Source organism: Leptonychotes weddellii, chromosome 7, assembly GCF_054177405.1.
Source record: "Leptonychotes weddellii isolate Sample4059 chromosome 7, ASM5417740v2, whole genome shotgun sequence".
NCBI classification, from domain to species: domain Eukaryota; kingdom Metazoa; phylum Chordata; class Mammalia; order Carnivora; family Phocidae; genus Leptonychotes; species Leptonychotes weddellii.
The window spans coordinates 27,721,236-27,741,238 of record NC_138375.1 but is presented as its reverse complement, the minus strand read 5'-3'; the positions used below and the strand labels follow the sequence as shown (position 1 = coordinate 27,741,238).

The following is a 20,003-nucleotide window of genomic DNA, read 5'->3' as shown; positions in this document are numbered from 1 at the left end:
TGATTAGGTTACTCATCAGTCGACTTGCGTTAATAAAAAGGAAGATTATCCAGGGTGGGCCTAACCTAATCAAGAGCTCTCGCAGGAGGGACCGGGCTTGCGGAGAGTCTCCTGCGGGCTTTGAAGGAGCAGGTGGCCCTTGAGCATGCCAGACGATACCACAGCCCCAGCTGACACCTGGATTTCAGGAGCCGAGTCTTCTCTATCCTTCATCTTCTCCCCAGTGTCTCGTTCAGGGGTTGGTTCCCACATAGCAAATCCTCGGGAAATGTTCACGAAGCCAATGTGTGTTGGCACGTGTCTATGAAAGGGAGCGCCAAAGCAATGCTTGGGAGGACCCAGATCATTCTGCATCCTTCCATCCTAACCACCCCAAAGCCTCTGAACAAACCCCAAGGGCTTCAGGCTGCCAGGCAAGAGGCAGTCGTGTCACTGTGAATAAGATCCCAACACTTGGCAAATCATTTTACCTCCCCAGCCCTGTTTGAGAGGCTAGATCAGGCCATCACTTAGCTTCCTTCATCCGAGAGCTCATAGATATGTGGCCTGGGCAACCAGTGGGCCCATTTTCTGCTCTGACAGTCCCCCATATCACACCCACACTCCCCCAGGTGCCCTGTGAGCTGAAGTCCAGTGGGAACACAGGACATCTGCAGCGAGGGCCCGGGTCACTGTGCAGCAGCCTTGCATCCCTACCTCTCTCCTCCACGCTTTCTGGGTCTGACAGCTCCCTCCCCTGGCCTCTGCCTTCCTGAAGCCCATTTCCTTACAGGGCTTCCTGCAGCTCAGCCCTTGGCCCGGTGCCTGTTACTTTTGTTGCTAAATGAGGATATTTGAGCAAATTTCTTGAGCTCCCCGGCCTTCCTTCTCAGAGACATTCCAACCCAAGTTGTCTTTTAGCAAATTCAGAGCTGCAGCCCCGTCACCGGGCTGTCCCAGGAGGCTGAAGCTCCGGGCTGGGCCCTTGCTTGGAGGCGGGCAGCTGGGACACTAGGGGAAGTCACACCATGTGCTAGAAATTTCTGTGCCTTTGTACACCACTTGGAGCTTGAGCAGGTCTGCGAGACAAAGATAGCCAAATAGCAGCCACCTCATCCCAAAGACTGAGGCATAGTGTTCCTCTCACATCCTTCCAGGAAAAGACAAATGCTCCATGAGCCATGCACTTTCTAGGACCAAAGATGTCTCCGCGAGGGCAGGCAGGAGGAGGAGGAGCAGCAGGGAGTTTTTTCTGCTGCCTGCCCTGCGCTCTCAGTTCTTGGCTTGGCCGGGGCTAGGCAAGGGCCCAGGGAGCACACTCTGCTTGGAAATAATTTGCAACAACTCCCCTGAGTTCTGGAGGTTATTTGTGGAGGGGAAGGCAAAGGAGAGAAGAGAAAACACATCACACCCAGACCTCATTGCATACTGTGGGTCCCCGAATCCCACTCTGACCGAATGGCTCTGGTTTCTGCTTCCAGGGTCCTTGAGATAAGAGAACTTAGGAAGAAGGCAGACGTGGAGCTCTGACGAGAGACTGGCAGGCAGACACCTAGGTACTGGCCTCTGCCCAAATCCCCTTACTCACAGGCCTGGGCTACCGGTCACAGCCAACCTGAGGAGGCCCCAGAAGGCCACCGAACAATCCTGGGGTCCTTGGGCCGGTCGTGTCTGACTGCAGGCCGGGGTGAGGGGTAGAAAAAGGTCCACAAGGAAGCATCATGGTCGTGTCCTCATGGTAGGACCACGGCAAGTCACCCAGTCTTTCTGGCCAGCTTCTGTCTTCCCAAGCCAAACAGGCCATGCGCATCTGCTCTGGCAGTCATCAAAGGAGGGCTGTTACTAAGCTTGAACATGTGAACGTGGGGCTGGAGCCTAATGACTCACAGGGGCTATCCCAGAAGCCAGTCCATGTGGTCGCCTGAATATAGCCTCCTGTAAGCTGGAACTTCCGAACCATAGCCTGTCACTTCCACTAAGACCCGCCAGCATAAGTGCCTTCAGACCTCGTACTTCACGGCCTCGCTGGGCTGAGGCAGGGCCCTTCCACTTCTTTGTTTCGTGTGTGCAGTAGAAATACCCAGTGACGATGCAGCTGAGTGACCCACGCTCTCCATCTTGGGAAAAAGCCACTTGGGAGTGGGCTGAAGCACCACAAATCCCTTGTTTGGGATTCTGATGTTGATGCCTTTCCTGCCTTTGATGAGCTCATCACACAGCCTGATCAGCAAAGGGTCCGGGCTGGTGCCGGGCGCAGCCCAACCCCACCTCCATCCTCAAGGGCAACTACTGTGTGTCGGCTGGACTGGGCCGGAGCTGCAAGAGGCCATAAAGGGAACAGGGAACGGCTAATGCTTTGTCCAGACGTCTCTCCTAAAAGATTGATTGTCTTTCTACTTGGAGCTGCCTTTATTTTTCCCCAGCAGCTGGGCCGCTGCAGGCTGCCCCTGGCGCTTCCCTCCCAAAGAAGAGCAGCCTTCTGGGGCAGGGGTTTGGCTGTCAGAGCTGAGAGGGGTTGCGAGCCGCTCCTACTCCCAATTCCTCTTCCTTTGGGAACTCGCAGTGCTAAAAACAAGCTTTCTGAGAACCATATTTTTCTGGGTTAAAGGTGAAAAATGCAGCATTTCCTCCAAGTGCAAAGCGCTGGGCCTGCCAGCTCTGGGCACATTTCCGAGATCCTTCCTCCCACTCAGGGAGGAGGCAGCTTGCTTGCAAGGGGGAGAAGCCATGAGGTGGGTGGCGAGGGGAAGGCGAGGAGGGAAGTGGGAAGGAAAGCACCCGTTACTCTGAAACCCGGGTGGCTCGCGTCCGGCAACCTGAGGCCTGTTTGTGTTGGCACGGGCCCGGAGGCTGGAACGGGCCCGGGGCCGGAAATGAAGAGCAAGTAAGAGGGTGGGAGAGCAGGGCAGCCATTCCGAGTGGTGCCTGACGGCCCGGGGTCGTCAAGCTGCCACTCACGGGCTTCTGGGACAGTGTGGGGACTGAGAATCCTGCAACCGGGCTTAGAGGAAACGTGTGGTTGTGAGAGTCAGTTTTAGTAGGAACGGCAAGAACACCCCTGTCCTCACCCCCTCCCCGCCAGCCATCCTTGCTTAGGGCACATGGAAGTCTGGGGGATTTTCTCAGATCCTGACCAGGGGACAAAAGGTGGTTTTCAGGAACCTGGGCTTCACGATAGCCCTGGCGGGCAGGACAGGGATGCCGTTAACCTCCGAGCTCCCTGGCTACTCAAACCTCTCTCAGGAGCCCAGGGCCTAGGCAGCTTCTTCACGATTCTCTCAACAGAGCCGCCACCCAAAAGCTAGGGCACAAATCCTGTCCCCCTCCTAAATCCCCGTCCTCAGAGTAAGTATCAGGCGGAAAAAGGAGGGAGCACAGAGCACAGCAGGTGTGGAGGAGGGACGGATGCTGCCCCGTGGGCCCTGCCTGGCCGGGCGGCCACTGACAACTTCACAGACCTCATCCCCACTCCCAGGAGGACCGTGGCCTGGGGGGCCACCACCCCGCACCACACCACCTCTCTCAACAACCTGTGACTTGCTGTGAGGGACGGATGGCATTAATGGCCCGGATCTCGTACCCTTGCTTCGCCTGGCCCTTTGCTGGGTGGCTTTCTCTCCCCTGCAGGGGTGCATGCAGTCTGTTTCCTCATCTCTTCGGTCGATGGACTTTGACTAATGGGATGTGGCAGAAGGGACACGCGCAGTTCCAAACGTAGGCTGTCAAAGGCCTTACACCTTTACCTGAGTGTCTTCGCTTTCCTCTCTAGTGACAAGAGCATACCAGCCTATCCTCTGGGCCCACGAGGAGGAGAGCCACACGGAGGAGACTCGAGTCGCCTCACCATCCCAGCCAAGGCCATCCTAAATGAGCCAACTACCACACATGTGAACGGGTCCAGCTGAGACCCAAAGAACCACCTGGTCAAGCGTCAGAATGCCGTTTGTATCCCCACAACCACCTCCCCTATAAATGCATCCCGTATCTCCTGGGTTTTGTCCAGCAAGAGGGTGAAAGAGCCCTGCTCCTGGCTTGGGATATACTTACCATGTTCTCTGATCCTGAGCACCCAGGTGATCCGCTCCTCTGGGGTCACCCTACTCTGCTGCCCTCTTGTCAGCAGGATCTCCCCTGCCCTCAGCCCACCATGGGGTCACCCTTTCTAACCCCTTCTGCATCCCACCCAGAGGGGAAGGTGGTCCGCAATTCTCCTCAGCTTCAGCACACACTCCCAGGTCCCTGTCCCCGAGTCACCGCATTTTTGTCCAGATAACACCTGCAGGGAATAGCGGCTCATCTACAACACAACTCTCCTGGCTTCAGCTCAGCTGCATATTTTGCTAAAATCACAATGTTTTATTTGTTTGGGGTTGTTTTTTGGGTGAGTTTTTTTTTGTTTTGTTTTGTTTTTTGGCTGGAGGCAATGGATTGAAACTAGACTATGAAGGCAACCCCACTCTCTCTGGGGAAGCACGGCTCCTAGCAGTCTCCATGGAAGAGCAGTGGAGGTGAGGGTGTTTGGGAGCTGGCAAAACCCGCTTTCTAAGACATCCTGATGCAGAACCTTCTGATCGATTCCCTGAAAGGGACAGAGAATACAGACATGTTGGATTAAGGAATGTAATATGCTGGGCTGAGGAAACAGCATAAAAAAATTGTGCAAAGACATAAAAGTCCATGAAGAGTTCAGGAAACCGTGTAGGCTAGAAACTGAAGGATACTGGGATACATATAACAATATGATAATTCTGTATTTTCTAAGCTGAATGCTAGCAGGAAGATTTTGCAATTCATTAAACTAGGGAACAAAACAAACAAAAAAGACAAAAAAGATAAAAAACAGCCCCCTTTCTACCACGTGGCTTTCCTGTAAACTGCACTCCCCAGCTGACACCCGGAGGAACAAAGGAATTACCAGGACTGTCGCTGCTACAATCACTGTCCTTATTACCATCGTTGTTGTTATTCCTCCCAGAGGGAGGATCCTGGTCATCGGAGGTCCCAAAGGTAAGAGGTAGAAGGCTGAAGCACGAGGGGAATGTCTCTAGTTCATTTATTCAGTTTTCAGAATTCTCAAAGTGCTTACCACTGTGCTTCACCCAAAGCTCAAAGTCTCTGCTGAACGCAGGCTGCACACACCGGAGTCAAGTCATGACGGACTAATTATAGGCTCGTACGTGATTCCGATCCTATTTCCCTCCTCTTTGGGGACAGTGTTCATCCCACCTTTCCCTTAGCAAGTTCCATCCTGGGGATCTGCCAGTGAGCCAGCTGTCTGCTGGGTCCCCGCCAAGGGCTCAGAGGAAGCACCCGCTTCTCCGGTTCTTGCCCAGACACTCAGACCATGCTGAGGACACCCCCTGCCCCAGAACAGCCTTAGAATCACCCACTGTGAGACTCTACTTGCAGGGATTGTGTCTACAGATCATGAATAATTGTATCGGTGTCCATTTGTGGACACGGCTTCTGCAAGCATCAGCAACATCTCCCCCAAATGAATAAAAGACTGAACGCATGATTCTAGCCTTCTTCATCTCCTTTATTCAGGTTCACTACAGACGTTCCCCCTCTCTTAAAGCAAAAATGACAGTGACCCTCCTCCGTAACACATGTACCTGTTAATCTGCTTATGTGGGAAGCTTCATGTTCATCTCCTTGAGCCATCAACATTTACTGCAAGAGAAGAGTCAGCTTCCCCAAGCTGCCCACCCCAAGATAACTATCCCACTCCGACAGATGTCACAAAGAGCCCAAACAAGTCTTTTCTGGGGGAAAATTTTTAGGAAGTGTGCAAAGAATTCAGGGTTGTCCACACAAACTTGCAAAAGTATACTGTGTGGACAATCTGCAGCTATAAAAATATACACATACAAAAAGACATCTACAAAATCATGGTGCCCGTTTTCTTCGATTTGCATTATAAAAAGTAGGGAGTTTTCATTAAAGGTAAACTTTGGTGGGGGCAGCATTCTAACTGTGACTCCATGCTTAGTCTCCCCTCCTCCTGATTTTCATGGAATAGTCAGAGCATACTGAACCAGCCACTGAGGAGTGCAAGGGATTAATCCTAAATAATGCATGGGCCAAGGTGAGAAATTCAAGGTTCAAGGTCAAATAGTCATTCTGCTGTCAGTAAAAGTGTCATGAGTCAGGGAAGGAGGGAAGTATTTTAATACTGCCCTTTGGGTCTCTATTTTTTTTTTCTTTCTGTTTTTATTCACTATGAATCACAACACAGTCACTGAGCTACAGCAGATAGGCTCTGGAATTTGCATTGAAGTGTGATCTCTGGCAGCCCCTGCACATTCAATGGACAAAGTTCGACGCTTCCTACACAGAGTATTCCGTTGGGTTTGGCCCACAGAGTGTCAGCAGGAAGGGCCACACAGGGACTCCTGTCTTGGTTCTAGTTTCTCATCAGGGGGTACTTTCTCCTTGATGGGAAGAAACGCACCTGGCCGCCGTGCCTCCGTGCGTGGCATCAGGCAGGGTCGCGGGGCCGCGGGGATTCTCAGCAGAGAAGGCTGTGTCCCTTGGGCAAGCCCAGCTGGGCTTACTTGGCTCCACAGGTGTTGATGTTTTTCCCATCCACAGCGTCTTCCACGAGGGAAATGTGGTAATCGGTGGACAGGGTGAAATGAGAAATACAGCCCACGAGGCCTCGCATGTATTGCCTGTTAGTGTGCAGAGCGATTTCCTTCATTCCACCTGCCAGGAAGCAAGAGGGAGACGGGGTGAGCCAGAGGGGAGCAGGTCTCGTTAGGACACTTGAGTCTTCACTGACCAAGGTGTCCCTCGGCTGACAGGATGGGTGAGGGCTGTGAGCCCCTCCAACTGCTCAGTGCAGAGCATCTGTCTAATTAATAATAACCCTTGAAGGGACAGACGGACTTGTATCGACCTGACACACAACCAGGGGCTATAAATACCCACCTCACGTGTGACTGCTGACCCAACTGACCACTTAAAACCAAACAGTGCCTGGTAAATTTTGAAATGTTGTATAATGTCAACGGAAGGCAGCAGATAGTTAAAGGTGATGTCATCTTAACCCGAAAGAAATACACTGATATTGAAAGCTTTCAATTAAGTTCACTTTTAGGAAATATCATTTGGATAGAGATCTATTTTCATGTTTATGTGTCTGCACTAGTGGTTTCTAAACTATTTACAGAAATACTATTCATTCTAATTTTGAGAGGGGACAAGAAAGATCCTCCTTCCTCAGAGGGAACTGTCGGAGCTATATTAGGCAGGTTTTTGTTCTATAAACAAGAAAAGCATGGTTTTCCTGGTGGATCGGTCCAAAGCACAAAAGCATCTAAGTGCTTCCTGCCCCCTCAGCCATGAGTCAGAAGTTCAGAAAATGGAACAACAGAATATATGGCAAGCTTCCCAATTTCTAAGTATTTGATCTGGTGAAGTGCACCTCTTTGGGGGAACCCCACCATGACAACTGGAGGCCTAACAAGAAGACGCTGGCGTAATTTAGATTTGGTCAAAGGCCACTTACCCACATACAGAGCTCCATTGATGTTGAGCTGCCTCATCATGCCAGGTGATTTGCCTGTTCTGGCCCCATAGTCATCCACAGTTATCTTTCCGGATTGGCCATCCCTGCAGAGACCACCATTTTCGGAGCTTAGTTCAATTATGCATTCATTTTAATAAAACTCTATGTAAGTACTTGCTCTGTGCCAGGCACTATGCTAAATGATGGAGGTGCAAAAATGAAAAAGAAAAAATTCCTGGCCCTCAGGAATTTACGGTTTCCTGAGGCAAACAAAAAAATTCAAATTGTACATGACAACACCGTGTCACCACTCCTCAGCAGAGGAATGCCAGGATGGTGCAGAACACAGGAGGAGAGAGGGTCAGGGAAAGCTTCAAGGGACACTCTGTCTGAGATGAGCCTCGAAGGCTGGGTAGGTCAGGGGAAGGAGGAGGGTGATGCAAACAGGAAGTGGCAATGCTAAAGAGAGAAAAGACAGGGGGTTGGTACAGGCTGGGCATACAGAATTCTGGAAGTGGGAGGAGAGTGGCCACAGGCATTTCTCCTGAAGGGAGCCAGAGAAGAACAGAACTATAAGGGGAAGTGTGGTGGGGACATGGGGACACGTGATGAGTTCAAACAGTATTCTAAGCAAAATGGAAAGCCAATGATAGCAGGTAGAGGATTACTTTGGGGGAGAACAAAGAATGGCCGAGAAGTTTCTAAAGGACCTAGAGAGTCATCCAAAAGCGACTCTGGGGACAGTGGAGTGGAGGTGTTCATCTGTGGCAAGGGCTTTGCCATTTTCTATGCTGGTTCCCAAAACTATCTGGTCCCAGGGACCTTCTTCAAAAAACCACCTGTTTGTACAGATCTTGGAGGACTGTACCAACCCAGGCTGCACTTTTTTTTAGGAGTTCCTTATTGATCTTCTAATCTTTTTTTACAGCAAACTGTTCTTGTTTCTTGGATTACTGGTCTCTCTTATCTCTCTGACATAGTAATATGCTTTATCATTTTTTTTATCATTTATCATTTTTTCATTCAAGTCTTTGTTTCCTTCAAATTGCTTTGTTATGTTGATTTGTTCTGCTATCCATCTTTTACATCGGAGATTTTTTCAAATGCCTAGTGATTCCTGACGGCCACTTCATAGTTAAGTGAAGAGAAAAAGCACTGGGCTGCCTGGGTGGCTCAGTTGGTTAAGCATCGAACTCTTGATTTCAGATCATGAGATCAGATCATGATCTCAGGGTCGTGAGATCGAGACCCACTACAGGCTCTGCACTCAGCGGGAAGTCTGCTTGAGACTCTCTCTCTCTCTTGCTCTCTCTCTGCCCCTCCTTCCACTTGTGCACTCTCTCTCTCTAAAATAAATAAATAAAATCTTTAAAAAAGAAAAAAGCACTAAAAGGCAGATTGGAGGCTCTGTGTGTAGATTCGGTTCTGCTGCCTGGGGCTTCATAGTGCTGGGATCTGGCTCAATCATTTTCTTGGGGGACACCTGAATTTTCTACTTTCCTTACTGTGGGGGATAGGCCTGGCTCCCAGCATTCTGGAATCACACTGGGGGAAGAATTATGGGGTTCTTAATATTCAACATATGAGCTTGCCCCCAGTTCCCAGCTTTAGTTTATATAGTTTATACAGTACACAGTAGTCCAGTATTTAGTTATGCCTACTGCCACCAGCTCAGAACCTTATTTCACTTTCTCCAGAGAAATGCCTTTCCTTATTTTCCCATGGGTAGGGAAAGAGCAGTGTGCCAGCTAGATGAGGTAGAAAAGGGGCTTGGGTTCTAACTCCTCAAGTAAATTCAAGGAAAGCTTTTAAAACCAATCATCCCCCTTTTAGCCCCTCCTTCACCTTCCAGAGTTTCCTGGCTCTATTCTTTTTTGGGGGATACAATAATATAAATCCGGTTGGCCAGGCCTCACGTCTTGGTAGAAACTCTTCTAGTAATGAGCTTTAGAGGTAATTCTGTTCTGTCCTCACCCTCAAGACCATACACTGCCTCCCCACTTTGGATATGCTTCTTTAGAATCCCATACCTGAATGCTGTGATGAGCAATGCCTCCAACAGCTTATCTTGCCTGACCAGCCTTTCCCACCCCCCTCACCATTACTCTAAAAAATTCCATTTTTCCTCCCACTTTATTTCATCTAAGAATTTTTCATTTTTTTTATATCTCTGAAATGAGGCTATGTCTTATAATCAATGGCATCTTAGGTTTGAAAAAACATGGTATCAACTTCTAAGGTAATAAGTAATGGACAGGAAAGTGGAGTCCAGCAAGGCTACTCCCACCACAGCCTATATGTGAGCTGAGGAGGAAACCGAGCATGGTAGCCCCATGGTTCCCAGCCTCACTCTTGGCCTCCCTCACCCATGGACCTCCCCAGAAAGGGCTATGGTAAATGCTCAGGGAACCTGAACCACACACTCTATTCAGCTCAACTCCTAGAACCCTCATCTAACATGGCAAGACTGACATTTTTTTATAGAGCTAAGTTTGGGCCTGCTCTTTGGTTTCTCAGAATATACTGTTAAGAATATGGACAGAGGAAGTAAAACTAATTTTAAAGGAATGATTCACCCGGAGTTAGTCAGAAGTCAGGGTAGTGACCTCTGTGAGGGGGGAGATATGTAATTGGGGCAGGGTGCACACAGCTTCTAAAGCTCAGGTAATGTAATGTCCAAAAAAAAAAAAAAAAAAAAGCGGGTGAGATGTGAAGCATTCCTCAAAGTCCACAGGCCCTGAAATCTTATCCCACTAGAGAGATCCAGATCTCGCAAGATAGCGAGGCCCTCTTCCAGGTTAGCCATCAAAAAGTTCTTTCTCTGGGTGGTCTCTGTTGAGTGCAGACTTGGGAGGTGAGGCCCTCTGGCCTGTCAGTGTTAGGGAAAAGCAAGGGGGACCTTAGTAACAAAACGCCCTGGATGACCCGGGTCAGAAGCAGTAGGATGCCAGGCAAGGGTGGGGAGCAGGACTTTGGGGCCACAGGCACGTGGACAACACATCTGGCTCTTGCTGAGCTCCAGCTCTGTCTCACCCTGTGGTGGGGACTCACCGGACAGCCTTGACTCGGTGCCACCGACCATCACTGAAGGAGCCATTAACCACGATGGACGCCACGCCACTGCCCAGGTTATAGCTAAGGGCATAAGAGAAGAAGCGGACAGAATCAAGGGAAATACAGATAGGCAGGCAGCCACGAATGATTCCCATTGCAAAAAGTCCTTGGAACTCAGAATGTACCTTCCTTAATACAAAATACAACGATGTTATAAAAAGCATTAGGTTTCCAGGCTAGGCCATAAATGAGCCCCCCACCCTCCAAAAAAAAAAGTTTTTCTTAAAATTCTAATCGTAGTAAAATATACGTGACATAAAATTTACCACTTTAACCGTTTTCCAGGGTTAGTTGGGTAGTGTTGAGTGCATTCACGTTGCTGTGCAAGCCATGTCCAAAAGTCATTTTATCTTGCAAAACTGAATCTCTGCACCCCTGAAATTACCACTCACCATCCACCCTTTCCCTGGCCTCTCACCGTTCTGCTTTCTGTCTCTGTGACTTTGACTATTCTCAATAACCTCATACAAGTAGAACCATGCAGTATTTGTCTCTTTGTGAATGGCTTCTTGCATTTAGCATAACGTCCTCAAGGTGTTTGTTGGTTGGTTTTGGCCCCATGTACAGAAGCATCAGTCCTATAGTATCAGGAACAAGAAGGGCTTCATCATTTGTAATGTGTTTACTAGGTCAAATACTGTCTCCCCCAAACCTCAGAATGTGACCTTATTTAGAAAGAGGGTCTTGGCAGATGTAATTAGTTAAGATGAAGTCATCCTCGGTTAGGGCGGCCCTAAATCCAATATGTCCTCAAAAAAAAGGGGAAATTTTTGGACACAGGGACAGAAACAGGTAGGAAAGAATGCAACACAAAGATGCAGGCAGAGATTGGAATGGTGCATTTATGAGCCAAGAAACACCAAGAATTGCCAGCAACCACCACTGCCTGGGAGAAAGGGATAGAACATTCTCCCTCAGAGCCCCCCGAAGGAACCAACCCTGCCAACACCCGTGTGTCAGATTTCTCTCCTCCAGAACTGTGAGAGAATACATTTATATTGTTTTAAGTCACCCAATTTGTGGTAATTTGTTATGGCAGCTCTCAGAAACTCATACATGTGTTTTCACTTTCTGAAAAACAAAACAAAACAGAACACAACACGGCAGAGTGGGCTAAGCCCCAAAGAGATCAGGAGGATCTGCCCAAAATCCCAAAGCTTATGGATAGGACTTAACTTGGTGTCTGATCTGCTCCTCCCTCCCAATTTTACTCTGCTATCAGGCCTACTCAGTAGCTTTGTATTTTCTATTTCAGTTTCCAGATACCCTTATACCCTACAGGTCTCAGAAGACGTGCACATATTGTTTACCAGAAAGAAATATCCCTCTCAGTCCAGTGCTCATTTAATAATTCTAGTTTAATTCAATTCAACAAATATTTTGTGAGTGACTACTCCAGGCTGGGCACTGGGCCAACTGCCTAGACCTCCCCTTGATAATGTAATAAAGCCTAATGTAATCACGCTTTTCAAAGAAAATGTGTTCCACCAGGGCACCTCTCCTCAGTTTATAAGAGGACATGTCTCTCTGTGACTTCACTGGCCAAGAAATAGGAATGTTGAAAGGAAACCTGGATTAGTAACTGAGCTCTTGCATGCACTCGCTCTGAGAAAAGAGCAAGAAGAGAAAGCACTTGGCTTTCCCCAGGGAACGCACGATGGGTCACTTCTGTAATCACAGAGGCTCCAAGGAGTCCTCCAGCCCACTGACACTGAACCAAGCACACAACTTGGGTGACCTGATGAGCTAGGAGACATAGCTGTCACTCTGATCCTGAAAAGTTTATGGCTTCCTAATGCATTTTCCCACCCCCAGTGTCTCCTTGTAAGAAGCAGCCTGCAGGTGGGATTTTCAGATTTCATTATTTAGTGGCCAAATGACTTTGTGAAGGAATGAATGATGATGAAGCAGGGCTGAGAGCTGATTGGCAGAAACTGAGCCGAATCACCAGGTGTGGCTTTAATGAAAGGCAGCGAGGGGTAACAGAAAGGGTGTGGGCACTTGGATTGGACTAGGCTGCCTTGATTCCCAGGCTTGCCAATGACTAGCTCTGTGACCTTGGCCATTTGCCCGATCTCTCTGAGACTGTTTCCTCCTCTGTGAAATGGGGGAATTAATACCTTCCCTAAAGGACTGTAGGGAATATTACATAAAAGAGCATGGCACATAGTAAGATCCAAACAAATAACCCCACCATCCCCAATACACGCAGTCCTTAATGCAGCTCATATCCGAGGTTGACAATATATCTGGAGGAACCAGTAGTAAATAGAAAGTTGCCACCAAGAGTTAAACTCATCAAGCCTCTCCTGGAAGAGTAGTCATGTGTGAGAGTGAACCAACAGGCTGTAAATATGTAACGAAAACGGTCAGGAACACCCAGATCTCAGAATCAAGGTGACTTGGAGATAATCTCAGGGACGCTAGACTGGAACGTGATTGTAATCCAGTGAATGGAAACCTTTCAGCTGTGTTTGGACAAAAGACGGGCTTTCTTCTCCTGTTCTCCAACCTGATAACGCTCCTATTCATGCAAAGAGCCAGAACGTGCTCAAGGGAGTCAACAGTGAACCCGGCAGCCAGGACTCCAGCCTCATTGTGAGGTAGTGGTTGGGGAGGCAGCTCGGCTGGCCTCTCCACGGCCTGACTCTCCCACACATGCACCCGCTCTATCCCACCCTCCAACTAACCTCCTGCTTCCCCAGATACCCTGTCACCCTCTGTTGTTGTTGTTTTTTACTTAGTGTAAAAAAGACCAAGAATAGTGGTTAGCTGCTTTGGGAGAGGGCATGGGGGAGCTCTCTGGGGTGTGGGAAATGTTCTCTATCTTGTTCTGGGTGGTGGTTACACAGGTGTCTGCGTGTTTAAAAATTTTTCAAAGTCATCAAGCACTTGACATTTGTGCACTTCGTGGAAGTTATACCTCAGTTTAAAAAGAAAAAGTAGAAACATATGAATGAATGAATCAATGAACAGACGAATGCATGTCTGGCTTCTCTATCAAGGCCTTGTGAACCTGGTTAGCGGGACTTGGTTATTCTGATCCAAATTTACCTGCTCAATTTGCTGTGCCCGGGAAGCTATGAGGCTGAGCACCGAGGTGGGCCACCAGGAAGAGCCACCAGGTGAGGCCTTTTGGAAACTACGCGGCTGCTTCCATGCCGTGACCGCCCCCTACTTAGTCGTACCCCCTTTGAACTGCCACACAGGGCGTTTTACTAATGTCAGATCTCTTCCTTTTCTCTGTTGCATGAAAATGTTATCAAGGTCACATGGAAAGAGTGGGAAAGCCTGTCAGTCAGGTGGTTTTCACAAACCTGTTCACTGGGCTTTATGTCCCATACACAATCATAAAACATAATGAAACAAAACCACCAAAAACTATACTCTTAGCCAAACACTTTGATTCCCTTTCTTCTACTTAATCTTGTACATAGAAACCCAGAAAACATTTGCTCCAAGATAACAATTTTAATAATCAGTACCACTAACAGCTAGATAGGCCAGACCCTGCACTAAGCCCTTCACATGAATTAACGCATTCAGTCTTCAGTCCTCATGACTGTTTGCTTCTCGCTTCTACAGAGGCAGGGTAACTTGCCCAAGGTCACGTGGCCACATGTCTGACTCTGAAGCCCAGGAGGTTGACCATTTCAGACCCTGCGTCTTAGGGCGCAGTTCCTGATCGTTTCCAATCGGATTCTGGCCCCCACAAGGCCCTGGGCCATCAGAATCTCTGGGTGGTGGTCCCAGGAATCCACCTCTGAGACCAGCTCCCCCCACCCCGCTGACTCTGTACAATGACATTTTCAAACCACTGGCCTGCACTCTAATTCCTTTCCATGCCCAGCCTCCCGCGGCGCTTCCTATATCTGTGCTGGGTGAATGGATGTGCGAAGTGACTGCCCAGAGGAAGGAAGGGAGGCCGAGGCAGCGACATTGCAGCTCCAGGCCCAGGGACGGGCGGGCGCAGACGTCCACCTCTGTGGGGGGCCAAGAGGGGCATCCTTCACGCAGAACATAGCCACCACTCCAGGCTAAAAGAAACACATCGGGCCCATTTTCAGAATCCGAGGGAGAACTGGCAATAGAAGAAAAATGCAGGGATGCAGGGGAGCCGTCAGAAGGGTGTCCCGGGGGTGAGGGAAACGGGGGCTGGCCAGAGCCGGGGGGGAGCTGTGGGGCAGCCCTGAGCACACTTCCCCTGTCCGGGGCCAGCGGTTTAGGGGGGAAGCTGGGCCTCCCACCCACGGCTGAGCTACTGTTTCAGTTCCCTTTTCTGGGCACAATCAAGTACTTGAGGCCTTGGTGAGGTTAACCACAGGAAAACCACAAGAAAATGGCTTCGCGGCAGCCAGCCTGAAACTGGGGTGTGAAGAGCTCTGTGTTTGACCTCAGGGCCAAGGGGGGAAAGGGAGCCGAGACGGTGCTCCCACCGGCCGGCCTGGAGCTATCAACCACACACTCTCTCCCAAGTCCCCGACAATCACAGGATGGCATCCCTCAGCACGCTCTGCTGTTTAGGAAAAAGTGTGATGTTGGACAAGTGACATTTCCTCTCAAAATGCCTTTTATTCAAACTGAAAGGACTTAACATTATTCTACTCGGGCTGTCAGTAATCCCCGTGCACGATCCACAGAAGCCCCAGAATTAAATCTTCATCTTCTCCACAGGTCAATCATCTTTGTTTTGAGTCCAACCGAGTCCATATCACTTAGTGACTTTGTGCTAGTCACCAGAGGGGGAATTAAAGCAGGAAAAGGCAGAGAAATTCCTCCCCCCATAGAGCAGATAGACCATCCAGAGACCAGGCAGGGGTTTCAAACCTTAGCGGACACAGAATCACCTGGAGAAACAGCTAAAACAGACTGCTGGGTCCCACCCCTAGAGTTATTCTGGTTCAGGAGGCCAAGGGTGGGGCCTGAGAATGTGCATCTCTAACAAGTTTCCCCGTGACAACTGATGCTACTGGTCCAGAGACCATGTTTTGAGAATCATGGGTCTGGACAAGTATTTCTAACCTCAAATAAGGATGTACCACCACAGTCTCTACTGAAGCTTCCGCATGTCACACAAGCCAGTGCCGGCCCGGGGCAAACCCAGCTCCCACCCACTGTGGTGGGGAGGAGTGGTCTAGGTCATCCCTTAGCTACTTCACAGCTACATGTGACAAATCTGAGAACAGTCTCAAGTGACTCAAAAGAGGTAAGTACTTCCAGGACTGCCTTATCAGTATCACCCAAGAAGCATCTGCAAAAATCCAAATGTTGGGTTGATCTACTGACGCGTGAATCTGGCTTTGCAGGGGGAGACTGGAAGGCAGGCAATCTCCTTCCCAAGGCCGCACAGCTAATAGGGAGCAGAGTCAGAATTTACAGGCAGGTCTCTCGACTTTAGCTGGTCTCATCTGTCTGAGCTAGTTGGAGCTGAGTACTCATATCCATGCTCAGCACTATCAAAGTCCTCTTTCTACTACATCCTAGTTTGCAAGTGGGGAGCATACGGCAGCAACATTCTAGAACAGGGGTCAAAAAATGTTCTGTAAAGGGCTAGGTGATAAATAATTTAGGCTTTGCCATAGAGTTCCTATTGAAACTACTCAAGTGTGACACCGTAGCATGAAAGTAATCAGATAATATATAAGTGAATGAGTATGGCAGAATTCCAACAAAACTTCATTTACAAAAATGGGTGATGGGCTGGATTTGGCCCTCAGGCTAAAATTTGCCAACTGATGCTCTAGAAGGTGGATGCTGGAAAGAAACACCAGGAGCCTCAAATAAGCCTGGTCCTTCAGGCAACAGTCCATTCCAGCAGACTGGGTGCTGGCTTATTTTGGCATCACTCTGTTTGGCATGATTGGCACTGTCTGAGACAAATCACAAGGTGATGCTGAAGACAACTGGAGAGCGGTTACCTGAACACCAGGGCTCCATCTCGAAGGCCCAAGGAAATGAAGTCACTGTTGGGTCTCATGGGGCTGTCTCCCCTCCACATCAACAGACCATCTTTGGCAGTTGTCTTAAACCTCATGAATGCATTTGATCTTGATCCTGATACCCTGGGGAAAATACACAAATAATTGCAACAGATCAACCAGTGTCCACCAACGTCCATTCTGAATAGTCCCAGTTTTGTCTGCCAGCCCCGAGGAGCCAGGTGTAAGGGTAGTCTGGCATTTCTGACACGTACTACCAGGAAATGAAAAATGGCATGACCACCACAAGCTACACGATGGGCCTAAAATTCTGGATTGCTCATTTTGCAGCAGTGTTCCCCTCCCCACATGTGGTGAAATTCCACGAGAGGGCACTTGATGAGTCACAGATTAGCCAGACTCTGGCCAATGCCAGCTCCGAGGCTGTACCCTCAATATACACCTCAGTCTTCCCTCCTTCCTGTCCCACCCTCAGGGGGCCTTGGAATAGTGTTCCCCATTCCCCAACAGAAAGTGAGCTTCATAATTGCCAAGAGGTTCAAGTTGGCAGCTCTCTGGGCTATGATCACGGCTACGGATATCTCGCTCTGGCAGTGACTGTCCTTGAGGGCAGAGGAGGGGCGACCAGACAGGGGGCAGAGTGTCAGTCAGACAAGGAAGGTGGCTCAATGGGATCATGGTCTTGAGGCTGCTGGGGTGGAGGCAGGGTGGAGAGGAGCAGGAAGCTGAGAGGAACGGAGGGGTGCTCAGACGGGTCAGTTCCTGCCCCTACAGCCATGGCTGGGGATAGGATCACAGGCTTACGGGTTCTTACCAATTCCTGGGAATAGACTAGTCCAGAAATCTAGTCTCACTAAGATGACCAGGGTTTCATCTGATATAAGGAGAAGGGCAAGCATGAGGTCTTTAAATAAGAAGTGAGACAAGAGTAAACATAATTCAGTATTGCTCCTAATATGGCACTATTGGGAAAGTCTCCTTTTCTATTTCCCTATCCCTTGTACCATCCCTCTGTCTCGCCTACTTGCTCAGGAGCTGCGGAGTGTATTCAGTACAGACCCTCCTCAACTTACCGTGGGCTTACACTCGGATAAACCCATCATAAACTGAAAATATCCTAAGTCAAAAATGCATTTAATAAACCTCAGCTACTGAACTTCGCAGCTTAGCCCAGCCTAACTTAAATGTGCTCTGAACACTTCCACTAGCCTACACTAGAGCAGAATCATCTAAAACAAAGCCTATTTTCTAGTAAAGTGCTGACTGTCTCAGGTAACTTACTGAACACCATACGGACAGTGAAAACCAGAACAGTTGCACGGGAAGAGAATGGTTGTAAGCACATCGGTTGTTCATGCTCGTGATGGGGTGGCTGCGTGGGAGCAGCGGCCACTGCCCAGCCCCGTCAGAGAGGATCCTATCACACATCACTAGCCTGGGAGAAGATCACAGTTCAAAATTCAAAGTATGGTTTCTATGGAATGCACATTCCTTTGGCACCATTGTAAAGCTGAAAAACCATTAAGTCAAACCGTCATAACATGGGGACTATCTATAGCGAACAGTGGAGGGGTATCTTGTCTAGGCTTCCCAGAGCCTGACCTAGACAGGAAGAGATCAAGTTTACCTTCCCCATGCAGGGCCTCAGAGTGAAGCAGGGAAAAGCAGGGTCCATAATGGTGACTTTGCCACCAGGCCCGGTGCAGAGAATCCAGCCCTGGCCCACTCCCTAGAGACCTGCTTTTTTCCATCTTTTACTCCGGGTTCCTTCCTTCCCTCACTTGCTTTGGATACATTGATTAGTGTAAGCCAATCATAATGGTTCCATTTCTCTTGCAGTGATTGGTTTAGGGGTGGACACGTGACCATATTGTTCGATGACATAAAGGAAATTTATCAGAAGGATTCTAGGAAAGATTCTTTTCTTTTACAAAAGTGTTGCATGAAAAAAATTTTTACTTCCACTGGATATTGCCCTGATGTATAGCCATTTTACGAGTGTCTTATGGACAGCTGTCTTATAACCATGGAGGGAGTGCCCCTGGAGAATATCCTGAGGATAACAAGGCAGAAAGATGGAAGAGACTTAGGTCTTTGATGATAGAGTTGAATCTCTGAATTAATCAATCCAGGAACCAGTCTAAGTCTGCACTGCTTGTTACATGATCTAATAAATGCCCTTCATGTTGAAGACATTTGAGCTGAGTTTCCTGTTACTTGCAGCCAAAGGCATCCAATGGAAACAGACCCTGATCCTGACTTTTACTTGCAGCTTCACGCACATGCATATGTACGTGCATGTACCCACATGTACACAATTGTTTTGGTTTGGGGCCCTGCACCTCCTATTCTCACCAAACCCCTCTACTCCCCCAAACCACCTGGTGCCTTGTACTAAGCCCCAGGGGGCTGAAGACTTGGGCCCCTTTCACAAGGCCTTGTTTTCTGGGGACTGAATGCCCTTGCATCTTAGGGGAGAAAGGGCTAAAGAAGGAAGAAGCTCTCTCTGGGCCCCATGCCAAGACAACCTAGATAAATACAACATGAGATTAAATAAATGAAGTGATGCCCGTCTGGTGTGCGTTCAGAGTTACCAGGTACATCCAATGCCCCGGGATTTCTCTCAACCACTTTTGTCCCTTGAAAAGCTCCCAAACTCATCTAGCCTAAGAACTGGGTGCCTTTAGCTTAAAGCTTTGCCTTAGTCTGTTAAGATGTAGTCAACCTGAAGAGGAAGGAAAATTCTAGAATGATGGTGCTGGTGGCAGGGTGGGGGGTGGCACCCTGTAAACTACAAAGAACTAGAGGAGGAAAAAGAAAGAGAGAAGGGCAAACTGAAAGCACCCCATATGAGCCTGGCTAGGGTGAGGACTCTGCCTAGGACCAGTCTTTCCCTTGTGAGCATACAATTCCGAACCAGGAGCTTGGACTCCAGAGCAGGGCTGGAGCTTCTGTCACTGGCATGAAAAGCCATGGCTAGGACTTGGGTATCTCCTTGGACCAGGCTCTTGTATCCACATGAGGAGAGCTGAGAAGCCCCTCACCGAACTGGCCAGAGCCTGAAGAGGACCGTGGAGCTTTGCTGAGGAAGACACAAGGTAGCACGTGGACTCCAAGACTGTCTGGTGGCCATGGGGACACTTCCGCTGCTGGCTCCAGGCAGGGCTGCACACTGTGGCCACAGGACAGTGTGGAGCTAACTGCCCGGCCTGGGCAATCACACTTAGAACCCCGGCTTGGGGTGTGTCAAGTTCTCACTGCTTCTCAAAGCCCCGATATTGGAAATCCCAGGGCTGGGCACGCTCGTCTCTCCAGGCCCTCTGACCAGAAATGGTTTGGGTTGTTTGTAACAGGGTTGTCTGAAAGGCAGCACTTTTCAAGTTGAATATTTTTGTCTGTTTGTTTTGTTCTAGTTTCTATGTCTATTTTGTGGCCCTCCCTCCTCCCCCCCCTCCCCC

The 20,003-nt window shown here is 49.1% G+C and overlaps 1 protein-coding gene across 1 annotated transcript in view; it reads right to left on the bottom strand.

The window, feature by feature from the left end:
• Nucleotides 1-5,497: 5,497 nt before the first annotated feature.
• Nucleotides 5,498-20,003, bottom strand: part of EGFLAM (EGF like, fibronectin type III and laminin G domains) — a 158,996-nt gene continuing 144,490 nt past the window's right edge. The window contains exons 18-21 of the mRNA XM_081825792.1: nt 16,525-16,834; nt 10,544-10,627; nt 7,493-7,596; nt 5,498-6,687 (exon numbers count right to left, since the gene is read on the bottom strand). Of these exons, the coding sequence (XP_081681918.1) occupies nt 6,533-6,687; nt 7,493-7,596; nt 10,544-10,627; nt 16,525-16,834 (653 nt within the window). The 3' untranslated portion in view covers nt 5,498-6,532. The remainder of the gene's footprint in view (nt 6,688-7,492; nt 7,597-10,543; nt 10,628-16,524; nt 16,835-20,003) is intronic.